General features: G+C 35.0%; 2 protein-coding genes across 6 annotated transcripts; one reads left to right on the plus strand and one right to left on the minus strand.

Annotated features, from left to right (window-relative positions):
* The first annotated feature begins 2,550 nt into the window (after positions 1-2,550).
* LOC111279027 (oligouridylate-binding protein 1B-like) lies at positions 2,551-7,907 on the plus strand. 2 transcript variants are annotated; one of them, XM_089764772.1, is made up of 12 exons: positions 2,551-2,821; positions 4,182-4,243; positions 4,609-4,778; positions 4,869-4,945; positions 5,026-5,087; positions 5,191-5,278; positions 5,467-5,542; positions 5,644-5,674; positions 6,052-6,171; positions 6,362-6,447; positions 6,883-7,059; positions 7,371-7,907. In XM_089764772.1, exons 3-12 carry the CDS (start codon positions 4,776-4,778, stop codon positions 7,653-7,655), a joined length of 1,005 nt encoding a protein of 334 aa, XP_089620898.1. In that variant the 5' UTR covers positions 2,551-2,821; positions 4,182-4,243; positions 4,609-4,775; the 3' UTR covers positions 7,656-7,907. The 2 variants fall into 2 exon arrangements, with proteins under 2 accessions (XP_089620898.1, XP_022721627.1); XM_022865892.2 differs by having other exon boundaries at positions 4,609-4,711.
* Positions 7,908-8,161: 254 nt separating this feature from the next.
* On the minus strand, positions 8,162-10,935 carry LOC111279028 (protein FLUORESCENT IN BLUE LIGHT, chloroplastic-like). 4 transcript variants are annotated; one of them, XM_022865894.2, is made up of 5 exons: positions 10,767-10,935; positions 10,458-10,660; positions 9,957-10,119; positions 9,088-9,408; positions 8,162-8,668 (listed from the first exon to the last, which is right to left on the minus strand). In XM_022865894.2, the coding sequence occupies exons 1-5, from the start codon at positions 10,909-10,911 to the stop codon at positions 8,466-8,468; spliced, it is 1,035 nt and encodes a 344-aa protein (XP_022721629.1). In that variant the 5' UTR covers positions 10,912-10,935; the 3' UTR covers positions 8,162-8,465. The 4 variants fall into 4 exon arrangements, with proteins under 4 accessions (XP_022721629.1, XP_022721628.1, XP_089620899.1 ...); XM_022865893.2 differs by having other exon boundaries at positions 9,957-10,131; XM_089764773.1 differs by having other exon boundaries at positions 10,450-10,660; positions 10,767-10,902.
* Between the last annotated feature and the right edge of the window lie 1,660 nt (positions 10,936-12,595).

Here is a 12,595-nt window from a genome sequence, read left to right on the forward strand (position 1 = left end):
AATTATTCTCCTATAAGTCAAACTTGCCTATTAAGAATCCCTTTTCTTTTAGAATTCTTCTCTTGCAAGTCAAACTTACCTATTAAGAATCATCTTTCTCTTAGAATTTTTCTTTTGCAAGTCTTCTTGTCCATCAAGCAATATCTGACAAATCTCAAACAAATCTCTAACAAATCTCTTATAGGATTTGAGTCAATATTCCCAACAATCTCCACATTGACTCAAATTTCATTAATCATCTGTCTTCATACTAGACATGCTTGGCTCTACCTGTAATGAAAGTCTCACAATCATCTTCTCTTGTGTCTTCACGCTTCGTATAAACCAATCCTCAATCTTAAACTCGAACTCTTCTCTTGAATCGAGCTCCTTTAAGCTTACTTCTTCCCATGTCTCAAACCAAGCTCTTCTCATATCTCGAACTGTCAACTATTCTCATGTCTCGAATCATCGGCTCTTTTCACATCTTGAATCTTTAACTCTTCTCACGTTTCGAATCTTCAGCTCTGATACCACTTGTTGGGGATCACCACAGCTCTGATACCATTTATTGGGTTAAAAGCCTCTAATCCAATCACACACAGCGAAAGCAAAATCAAACAATAAATCAAACACACAAGAGACAACAATTTAACGTGGTTCAGTCTAACTGACCTACATCTACGGATGAAAAATAAGATTCACTAGTTGTAGAGAATTACAAACATACATCAAATCATCATCCTCACTCAACAATCAATACTCATAAGACATTCTCAATCTCCTCTAGTCTTATGGAGTATTCTAAACCCAAACAAACACAAACCCAAACTTTTGTGCACCCTTTCAACATAACTAAACACATACCCATATGCTCTCATACATCATACCTATGTAGATCCTCTAGTCTCCTCTAGTCCACTCACAAATAAACATACACACTCACAAGACGTAAAGCCTCAATACTCCTATGAGTTGTCTATCCCATAAACCCTACAACTCTCTTACATCTTTTTCTCATTCCTAACTCTGTAAAGACTTCACCTATTTATAACCATACAAACTTACCCATTAAAAATCCCTCTCCTCTTAGAATTCTTCTCTTGTAAGTCAAACTTACCTATTAAGAATCCCTTTTCTTTTAGAATTATTCTCTTGCAAGTCAAACTTACCTATTAAGAATACTCTTTCTCTTAGAATTCTTCTTTTGTAAGTCCTCTTATCCATCAAGCAATATCTGATAAATCTCAAATAAATCTCTTATGAGATTTTAGTCAATATTCTCAACAATTACAGCATTTCCAACACGACATAGAAGCTTTACTGTCTTAGGATAAACAGGTTTTTCTTTTTCAAAAGAAAAAAAAAGATTAACAACACGGTCAAACATGCCAACAGTGCTTAAGCTTAAAATGGTAAAATATGGAAACCATGAATCAGTGTCGGGGAACATCAGCCGCAGAAGCAGAAATCATTTGTTCAACTTCTTCACCAGCTACGGACTACAAACATATGAAATCATAAAAACAATCATCTGTATCCGAAGGGAACAAAGCAGTAAATAACAGAACAGGAATTGGCTGCAGAAGCACTTAGCAGGGAAGAAACTGAAATACAAACTACGTGATTGAATTAATTCTGTATCCATGATGGAGCGACTTGTTCTTCCCCTTCTTGAAACTACTCCATTCATACTTTTAATAAGGAAAAAAATTTGATCAATGGTAGATTGTTGAATCTACGTTTCATTGCCTTTGTGTAAGAAGGAGACAGGTTGATTCATGCCATTGCAATTTCTAAGGTCCAAAATTTAATTTCCCCATCAAATCCATAATGAAAGGGGAAAAACTTATTAGAAGTTTTTAAGATGAAATTTATGAAATTTATTTTTAAGAAATAATTTAATAAATTTTTTTAAAAAATCAAATCAATAGATTAATAAAGTTTAATACAAAAATCAATAATATGTAAAAAAATTATTAAAAATATTATTTATAATTTAAATTTAATGATTCTTATTTAACGGTAAAATTTTTTTTAATATTTTTATTAAAAATATTTATTTAAAAAATATATAAAAATTTATTAAATTTTTTTCAAATTTTATATATTTGATCTATATAATGAGATCTTTTAATTTATCAATTTGATTTTTTATTTTAATTTTAATTTAATTATTTTTAATTAAAAATTCTACTAAATTCACTTAAAAATTTTCATATAAATTGTTAAAAGAAAAGGATTTTGACATACCTAATGATTCTCACAATTTCTTTACAAAGGAAAGCTCACTTGTACAGTCTTCGTCAATTTGATATAAAAGGCCCATTATCTGGTTTATTGGGCCAAAGCATTTGTACTTTTCTAAGCCTGTCCACTCTTACTTCACTTTTGGACATGGATTTTGTCTCATAGCCTCCAATAAATGATCCCTCTGCGAAATTTTATACGTGGCAGTTCTTCATTTGTTATTGACAATCACAAGTAACACACAGAGGTAACTTTATCCTTTTCCTTCCCTCAATAATGATCCCGTTATAAATACATTTTGGAGCCACTTGTTTCTCTTCCACTCTTTTTAGAGGTCTCTTTTCCTCTTTCATTTTTATTTTTTCCTCTCACTTTCTCGAGGCCCCCCATTCTTGGAAGTTGGAACCCTAGCAAAGAGAAAAAAAAAAGGGTAATTTTCTTGGAAACCAAACACCCCGATTAATTTTCCCTAGAAAATCGCCAAGAAAAAATGCAGCACCAGAGGCTAAAGCAACAGCAACAAGCCTTGATGCAACAAGCTCTCCTCCAACAACAGTCTCTCTATCACCCAGGCATCTTAGCTCCTCCTCAGGTTTTCCACTCTTTTTTCTTTTTCATCTCTTTATTTTTTTTCGTCAATTCCTGTTTTCGTCGATCATTTACAAGTTTTTGATCCGATTTCTAGGAATGATTTCTTGGATTTTTGGAAATCGTGTTTTGATCTTCGAGCTCGTGTTTGGTTTCTTGTATTTGATTGATTGGTAGGGCAAGGGTTGGTGGTGGGATTTTATGCGGTGTTGTTACGGATTTTGAAAGCTCAACTTTTTCTCTAGGTTTTGCTTGAATTCGTGGAATTTGTTTTTTTTTTTTTTTGTGATATTTTTATGGCTTTGAATGTGATTTTTTTTTTCCATTTTTTCACCTGCTTTTGTAGTCGGAAAGTTGAATGTTTTGTATTTGGTTTTTGGAAATGGGAAAGTCTGTCTTTAACATGCTTTTGGTGTAAAGTTAAACTCGTTGTTTTGGGTTTGAAATTTGATGTGAGATTGTTTTCTTTCTCGATATATTACATTTTCATTGCGTGAAATTCCAATGTTGTTTCTCTTGTATGAAGTTACAATGGGCAAGCTAGTAGGTTTCCTTCTGGTGTTTTCTTTCTCATTTACTCGTGTTTCTCACTACTTTGGTTTTATTTAGTTTACTGCTGATCGAAATCTTCATGTTGTTTTGCAAATGTTGAGACATATGTTTATATGTATCTACCGGTATCTCTTTTTTGCAAATATTGGGTAAAAATGTGCAATCTCTCTCTCTCTCTCTCTCTCTCTCTCTCTCTCTCTCTCTCTCGTTTCTAGTGTTGAAGCGTAAAACATGGTTCCTGAATTTTTGGGACTCTTTAGGTTTATAGTGCTGGAATATAACAGCATGGAGCAAATTTATAGAAATGTACTCTACTTTCAAATTTGCATTCTGGTGAAGTTACATTTCCGGCAGACCTTTTTTGTTTCAATTGTGTAGAAAGATATAGATATGTTTTTCAATTTGGCGGAGGGAGTTCAAAGGAATATTGAACTGCATTATCCTGGAATTTTCTCTGACCTTCAGACTACAGTTCTGATGAACGTATGTCTTATTTAGATGATGCGAAATATTTGGGTTTGGTTGTCACTGAAAAACCAAAGGGGAAATCATAGTAAAAGCAATAAAGTATATTGTTATTTTTGTCTTTAATAAAGTGTTTTCAAAGACGTTGGAGAAGTGATGCTCTCATTTCAGATGGTTGTAGTTAGTTTCTTGTTTTTTCTAGGCTGAATGTTGGATGCCTTCTAAAACTCATCTTCTATCCAGGATTTGAATGCTTTAGAATTTGGGCGAGTGGGAATGGATTTTTTTTACATCATTTCTTCTTTTCCCCTCTTTTTATTTTTTTTTTTCACTTTTTCTTTTTGCAGATAGAGCCAATCCCAAGTGGAAATCTGCCTCCTGGTTTTGATCCAAGTACTTGCCGCAGTGTGTGAGTGTTTGCCTAGATATTTTTACATTTTTTTTCTTTTTCCTTTTTGTTTCTTTTGTATTTTGTGTGTCTGTTGTTTCGCCTTCTTGCTTAAGCAACTACCCTAGTCACTTTTATGCTTATAATTATATACATTGGAGACAATTTCCTTCATGAATCTGGTGATTGAAAATGCTGTTAGTGCAAAATTTGAAGCCAATGGCTCCTTAAATTGATAGTTAAATGGTTTGGGAATGCGATAGCTATGTGTATGTTCTTGCATCTTTCGAACAACTCAGAAAGTTACTTATAGCCTTTTATTTATTTTTTTTTGTTTCTTTTTTTTTTTTAAACTTTCTAGTTTTTTTATTTTTGAGAAACTGCAGGTATGTGGGAAACATCCATACACAAGTGACTGAACCTCTATTGCAAGAGGTTTTTGCAAGTACTGGTCCTGTTGAAGGTTGCAAGCTTATCAGAAAGGAAAAGGTATTATTTTTAATATAGTATCCTATTCTTCCTTATGATACCTTGAGGATGCTCTAATTATGCAATGGTTAAATTTCTTACTTTTTCTCCCTTTTCCTTCAGCCAATTGATTGCTGTATGGTTGACATGTCTTTTGTTTCTCACTCTACTTAAACAGTCATCATATGGGTTCATCCACTACTTCGATCGGAGATCAGCTGCTCTTGCTATATTGTCTCTAAATGGAAGGCATTTGTAAGTATTAACTTTTAATCTGTACCTCATACTCCATTTTGAGTGTACTTTTACATCATATAATATCATGCAATCTGCAGATTTGGACAACCTATCAAGGTCAATTGGGCATATGCTAGTGGTCAGAGAGAGGATACAACAGGTTTTCCCTTTTCTTTTTTTGGCAAAATTTTGCTCTAAAATTTTTATGATGTAATGGCAATTATTTTTTAATTATAATTTTGATACTATCATAATTGGTGCAGGTCACTTTAACATTTTTGTTGGGGATCTTAGTCCTGAGGTTACTGATGCAATGCTGTTTGCATGCTTTTCTGTCTATCCCAGCTGTTCGTAAGTGTCTTTTTCTTTTTTATCTTGATTTCACTAAATGCATGGGTTGTAACTTATTAAAAGTCTAAACTATCAGGATGTGAAAATTTATTACTTAGTAAACCTTGATTAATGTTTTCATGATGCATATAGTAGTGATCTATTGGTGTCACAATGAAAAACAAATCTGATGTCTTTACTAATTTCAGGGATGCAAGGGTTATGTGGGATCAGAAAACTGGGCGTTCAAGAGGATTTGGGTTTGTTTCATTCCGCAACCAGCAGGTACTGTTTGTTGGTTAAGTTTCTGGTTGCTCTTTGGGTTTCTCTTCCATTATAGTGTTGTTTCATCTATTGGTGTTTGACTTTTTTTTTCCTCTGTTCAGGATGCACAAAGTGCAATTAATGACTTAAGTGGTAAGATTGACGCTTACTCTATACATGTTTTTTTTTTTATATCTTCACTGGTCACAGTTTTAGCTTATCAAAGAAAACTGTGATTTTTAGTTTGAAAGTTTATATTTTATATCTTTCAGGCTTTGAAGTAATCTTATTAAGTTGCTGAAATAGTAATATAAAAATGTTTCTCCTTTTCTTTTTTTCCTCTGTTACTCTTTGATGAATTTTTCTGTAAAATCACCATGTTTAGAGAGTATTGGTTCATTAAATTATTGTGGCTGAGCTGGAAGAATTATATTTACTAGTAACTTGTTAGAGGAATTATCACTTGCATGAATTGCTGTTATTTGATATTGCCTTAAAAATTCAAATGTTCTTTTGACTTATTTTTCTAGGCAAGTGGCTTGGCAGTAGGCAGATTCGTTGTAACTGGGCAACAAAGGGTGCTGGTAACAATGATGACAAGCAGAGCTCTGATGCCAAAAGTGTGGTGGAACTAACCAATGGCTCATCAGGTGCGTTTGTTCCAGCAAAAATCATTATCTTTTCTTCAAAAATCAAACTTGCACATTAATTATTACTTTGTTCAATGCAAACCTCAAAACTATTAGTATTTTATTATTTTATTTAACCTTTTATGGATGTTTAAATTTGTGCCAAACGGGAAATAATCTTACATGATACATCTATTACCTTGGTATGCAGAGGATGGTAAAGAGACAACCAATACTGAGGTTCCTGAGAATAATCCTCAATATACTACTGTTTATGTGGGCAATCTGGCTCCAGAGGCAAGTAGCTATCCCCAACATCTATTTTATTTATTATTTTGCACATGCAGGTTAAAACTGAAATGCGGATTGCAAAGCATTATGAGCATACTTTGCATGGGACAAGTGAAATGGGCATTTCTTCCATCACTTTTAGGAAATCTCATATTTCTAGATGCATGGATAACATTAAATTTTACCGTACTTTGGTCATTTATGTTTTTTTTTAAAACCCAGCTAGAGTAAAAAGAATAATTGGCCTTTTAACCATCAATTCAAGCTTCTCAACCAATGATGGTATGAAGCTTGAACCAGTTGTCTAATATTTGAACCCTGAGAACTTCCATCTTCTAATAAAATTTTGATTGCATGTTCTGAAAGTTCCAGTTAATTTGTACTGTAAAGGAACATGTTAGGTTCTCCAATAAAACCAATTTTTTCTTTTTATTCCTGCAGGTCACCCAACTTGAACTCCACCGGCACTTCCATTCTCTTGGTGCTGGGGTAATAGAAGAGGTTCGGGTCCAGCGTGATAAAGGCTTTGGCTTTGTAAGATACAGTACTCATGTTGAGGCAGCTTTGGCTATTCAGATGGGGAACGCTCAGTCATTTCTATGTGGCAAGCAAATTAAGGTTTGTTCTCTGCCTTTAGTCAAAATTTTACTTCTTTATTTGACCAATATAAATATGTAACATAATGTGTATTTTTGAAGTCCTTGGAGGAGGATGCTTTGGAAATTCTTTGCATAGGTTCTTATGTACATTGAATCATTGACCCTTAAGTATCCTAAAATGAGCTGTATAATGAGTTGGATGATTGTCAAGGATGGTCTATGTTCTTTAGATTCAATCTTGCTTGTCTAAATCTTGTAGTTGTAGTTCCAACTTTCACTTTTTAATTCCTTGGATAATGAGAAATTGGCATCTTTAATTTGTTTGTGCAGTGCTCTTGGGGCAGCAAGCCTACACCATCAGGGACGAGTTCAAATCCACTTCCCCCACCTGTTGCTGCACCTTTACCCGGCTTTTCAGCTGCTGACCTTTTAGCTTATGAGAGGCAACTTGCCATGAACAAAATGGGTGGTGTTCATGCCCTAATGCACCCTCAGGTACAGCATCCTCTCAAGCAAGCAGCAATGGGAGTAGGTGCAGCTGGAGCAAGCCAAGCTATATATGATGGTGGATTCCAGAATGTTGCTGCTGCCCAGCAGCTGATGTACTATCAGTAATAAAAATAGAGTTTGTGTGGTAATATCCATATTTCTTGCATTTGCAGGTTTTATTTGAGTTCTAAACAAAACATTTAGGAGGCTTTTTAATGTATTTTGCCCTTTTTAGCAGTGGGGTTGCACCCTGCTTTTATCTATAGCATGTGTTTGTCGAATGTATCAACCCTGCTTTCTAGTGTATTTTCTCCTACATATTTCATACGGTTGCTGTGCCAATGGATATATAAAGCCTATTTGCAGCTTTCTCTTGGATTCTACTTGTACATATTTAGAAGATTTAACTATTTATGATCCATTGTTTGAACTTGAGAGATTAATTTCATCGCACTTGCTGACTGGCCTGGCATACAGAACTGTATTGATGACATTATTTATTGTAATAAATTGAAGAGCCTTTATACACACCTTTGTGGAGGAAAGATGCTTTTTTCAACCGGTTGAGGTTAGTATTGCAAATATTGTGCAACCTTAAATGATAGGAAGTGCATACCATCTGTCGCAACGCATGATCCAACCAATAATAACATAAAATAAATTCATAATTTCAGGATCTGCTACAAACATGGATACTGGAGATGAGAAAAAGGTGGGAAACGGAACAAGGTATCATTGACCCAACCAAGTAATGGTTAAATTCACAAACCAGTATCTGCAAACTGCAACTAACAACATTGATGGTAGAGGTGGGGAGAGACGGGGACAAAACGGAAAAGGCTATAGCCGCAACTCCGCAAGCTGTCTGCTATCTCTTCAACCTAATGTTTTTAGAGTACATAAAAAAGGTTGATTTTTATTATAGATGCAACTTCGTCAGTCTGTTTCCAACCTGGCAATATATTTGTCATAGAATTTCCCTGCTTTCTCAAGATCTCCAAGCTCAGTGTAGCAATCGGCAATTGCTCCATAAGCTTCTGTGTTTCCAGAGTCCTCCCCTTCTCGTTTAGATATTTCTAAAACCATCAAATGGTATTTAATGGCTTCTTGATATTTGCCTTGCCTTTGCAATGACGCACCTGGATGAAGCAAACTTAAGTCGGAGACTCTTACACTTTCAGGTAACCTTTATGAAAAGGAGTTCCAGGCTTACAATCCAAGCAATAAGAAAATTTTAGGATTCCGTAGACTGTATAACTCTACAAAAATAACCACATAACATGATAACACCCTTATATAGTTGGTAAAAGTTTAAAGGATATATGATTTCATCTCTTTATGCTTAGGCACTACCACTTATATTCATAAACAACTAGGGATTTCTTCCTTACCAAATATATGGCACCTAAAAGCTTGATGCACACAGATACAAGGCAATGCCATATAATAAATCATAATCCTTATTCCTCTTCTTCCACTTGGTTTGGCTTAAACCATAATAATTATATATTACTAAATCGGAGATGGGGACAAGATGGATAAAGGGAGAGATACAAACCTAAACCCCTGGCAGCCTTCTTCTCTTCAATAGGATCCTTTAGACTCTGAGCAAGCTCCAGGGCTGTCTTAAACTCTAGAAAAGCCTTCTCATGATCTTGATTTCTTAAAAATTTCTTTCCACTCTTCAATCGAGAGATCAATTCTTCCTTTCTTGGATCAACAACCACTTCATTCTCTGATATTCTACCAACAACCGGAGCATAACTCAGGCTGGGAGCATATGACTCTATCTTAGCCTGCCTTCTTAGAGCAGCATTAATCTGGCGCAGCTGCTCATTCACTCGCTGCAATTCCCCTCTCCTCTGCCGTGCAAGCAATCCTGAGGTACAAATTATGGATTATTAGGGAAATAATAGTTTGTGCAACATGGAATTTTCATGGATATCTGCATTACATCATTTTCCAAAAAGTGAAAAATATAAAAAGGAGAGGTAGCAACTAAATCCGACATGACATAGAAAAAGACATAAAAAGTTTATTTTCATGAGTTACATAGACCGCGCAGCATGAATTCCAGTGTTTAGGGAGGGAAAGGGCGGGAATTGTACATTTATTTTACAAATTGGTAATCCAAACAGAAAACAGCTATCTTATTTCTAGATTCTGTGAACTGAGACATTTTCTAACTTTGTAAATTAGCCATTCAGAATCTCTTCTTTCATGATATCTTGGAATGAATCCGAGTCTAGGTATTTTAGGAGTAACAAACTAACAATTTCTTCAACTTCAAGCACATCAAATATAGTTTGAACAATGAAATATCAATTGCTGACTGTGTTTGTATCATTGTAAGTTCATTTGCAAAGCACACAAGGTTGCATCCCATTATAGACCAGAACTAAAGACGATCAAAAGTAAGAAAGATACCTCCAACTGTGGCACCAATAAGGGCTACAAATAGCAGTAAAGGCATATTGAAAATGGAGTTATCAGCCTCACACGTTTCTGCCAGGGCTTTGAAAGGAGCAGAAAACATCAAAATGTTGGCAGCAAGAAATGCTGTCACTGGGACTCCTAACCGTAAGCCCCCCTGTCTCAGCAGCTTCAATCAATTAGAACAATTTGATAAAAAGGAAGAAAATTCTTTTAATCTTCAAAGAGTGACTTGATACACCATAAATTTCCATAATTAAAAAAAATCAAAGTAATTTAAGTCATATGCATCTTTCATGAACTTCAAACATTGAGATTTAAGTATTCTACAAATCTTATCAAAGCCAAATTATATATTACCAGGTGTGAAAGTGAACATTTAGCTCACAATCATATCCAAATAACATAAAATATAAGTATCTAACTAGCTTAGTTTTGTAACCATGATTAGAAATAATAAAAGCAAATAGCTGCCCAGAGGACTCACCATCATACCTCAAGAGTAGATAACTGCTGTAAAAATTCATCATAATATGATGAAATACGATCCAAGACCCACTTTCCCCCCGGCTTTTGGCAATGGAGTAAGGACTGTTTACCCCTTTCTCGCAACAGATGATGAATCTTAACTGGTTCATTAACATCTTTAAAGGAAGGTCCAAAGTTTCCTAGTTTACATATAAAAGATGCTACCTTCCCTGTTTTTCAATCATCAAATTTCCTTGTAAAATTAGTATACATAAGAATTTACAAGGCAACGAAAAGAAGCGTGAAAGAATATGGCAAGAGAAAGGGAGCACTGACCGGGAAATTGGGGTTTGGCGGAGGGTGGAGATGGAAGGGAGCATGAGCGGGGAGGGAAGCGAGAGCAGTGGATTAAAACCGCCATTGCGGTTGCAGATAAAAGTTGGATTCTCCAAAAAGGCAGTCCTCTATATTGTATGCGCATTGGAGGACATACATGACCTTGGAATTTTACAAAAGTTACACTTATACCATTCCATATTTTTTAACAGAAAAATTGATTTGAAAACGGAATTGACTGTGATTCTTGAGTCCATGGATTAAAAGCTCAAATCAGGTGGCGACCCTGTATAATTCTATTGATTATGAAGTCCAAACGCTTCCAACAAAATCATGGAATATCATTCTTCTAGAAAACAGCTAAAACTTTGTAACTATGCGAAGAAATCTGCTGGTGATTTCTGTCTTTAAACACTGATTAAGGTTTGACAAAAGTACATGAATTCAAGTATGGCACTAACCATATTTTGAACAAGGGAAAAAAATGACAATTCGGAGAAGGGAATTCTCTGCACAAGAATAAAACATAAGAGGAAAGATTATTTTACTAAAAATTTCCAGCCTTGAAGAAAAGCAAAATTTACAGATGCATTGCCAAGAAAATGAAAAAAAAAAAACTTTCAAACACCTATGACAGCAAGCGAGCATAATGCTAACAAATGTATATATCATCACTTGCAAGGCTATTTGGCAGTCAGCCTGGTAATGTCACTGGGTAGTAGTATTTGGAAGTGATCAGTTAAGCCCAAGTGTGCCATCAGAAGCCAGACATGGGTTTGAAGCTGCCCTACTCGCCTTTGTTGTTCTCCGTGCTGATTTCCTTCGCAATGAGGTGCAGCATGAGCAAGCATTTCTACCCACGTATCATCAATTAAGCTCCATTTCTGCCATAACATAGTAGTAATAGATTCATTATTGAGATCTCAAGCTCCAAGATGGGGAGAGTGGAGAGTGAATAAGAATAAGAAGGGACTGATTTGATTGAATAGCCTTTATAGATTCCTTGGCAAAAGAATGTTCATTTCGCGCTCTGATTGAATAGCCTCTATAGGTTCCTCCAAATAGTAGCAGATGCCGTAGCAATGTGCCAAATCAAAATTCTTTCATCAAATCCTTTCTCCATGCTCCATTTAAGTTCACCATTAACATGTATTTAACAATGGGCAATTTCATTTTCCTTCATGTACTTCATAAAACAACTATGATTTTCTCTTATAGGTTATAAATAAATAAGCAAACAGGGCCTGCATTAATCACCTTCTATACAATTCTAATCATGTTGGAAAATCTAATGCTTCAGAAGCAAGCATGATCAACAGTAAGAGGTTTACTTTTTCCAGAACAGAAATGGTGGCTGGAGCATAATCTAGCTGGCGACCTCCATGATAGAGACAACAATCCGATCAACGTCTACTTCAACAGCCTTTTATTGCTGCCAGTTTTGATCTGTCAAATCTTAAATTTTATATTAAGGAGTAAACCAGAGTATTCAAAAAGAAAAAGAGGAAAACAAGCTTTGATTTTGAACAATCAAAAACCTATTATAAACTCACAATGGCATTCTCAACCTATGGTATTTTATATGTGAGGAAATATCTGATCTTGTTTTCCAAAGAAAGCCAATTGAACTAGCAAATTTGTAATAGATCTTCAACGAATGATTTGAAAATATGATCTCCATCTAAGAAGTCAAATCCTTTCAGTATACCTCTGGCAGCAAACAACATAGGTTCTGCAGTACTAGAAATGGATTTGGTAAAGCACTAAACTTCAAATCTCTTTGTGGAAGGCTAGAGCTATCTCTGGCGTCCAAAACAGTGAGAGTAAAC

Source organism: Durio zibethinus, chromosome 8 (genome assembly GCF_047325235.1).
Source record: "Durio zibethinus cultivar Kanyao isolate XHJ-2024 chromosome 8, ASM4732523v1, whole genome shotgun sequence".
Classification (NCBI taxonomy): Eukaryota; Viridiplantae; Streptophyta; class Magnoliopsida; order Malvales; family Malvaceae; genus Durio; species Durio zibethinus.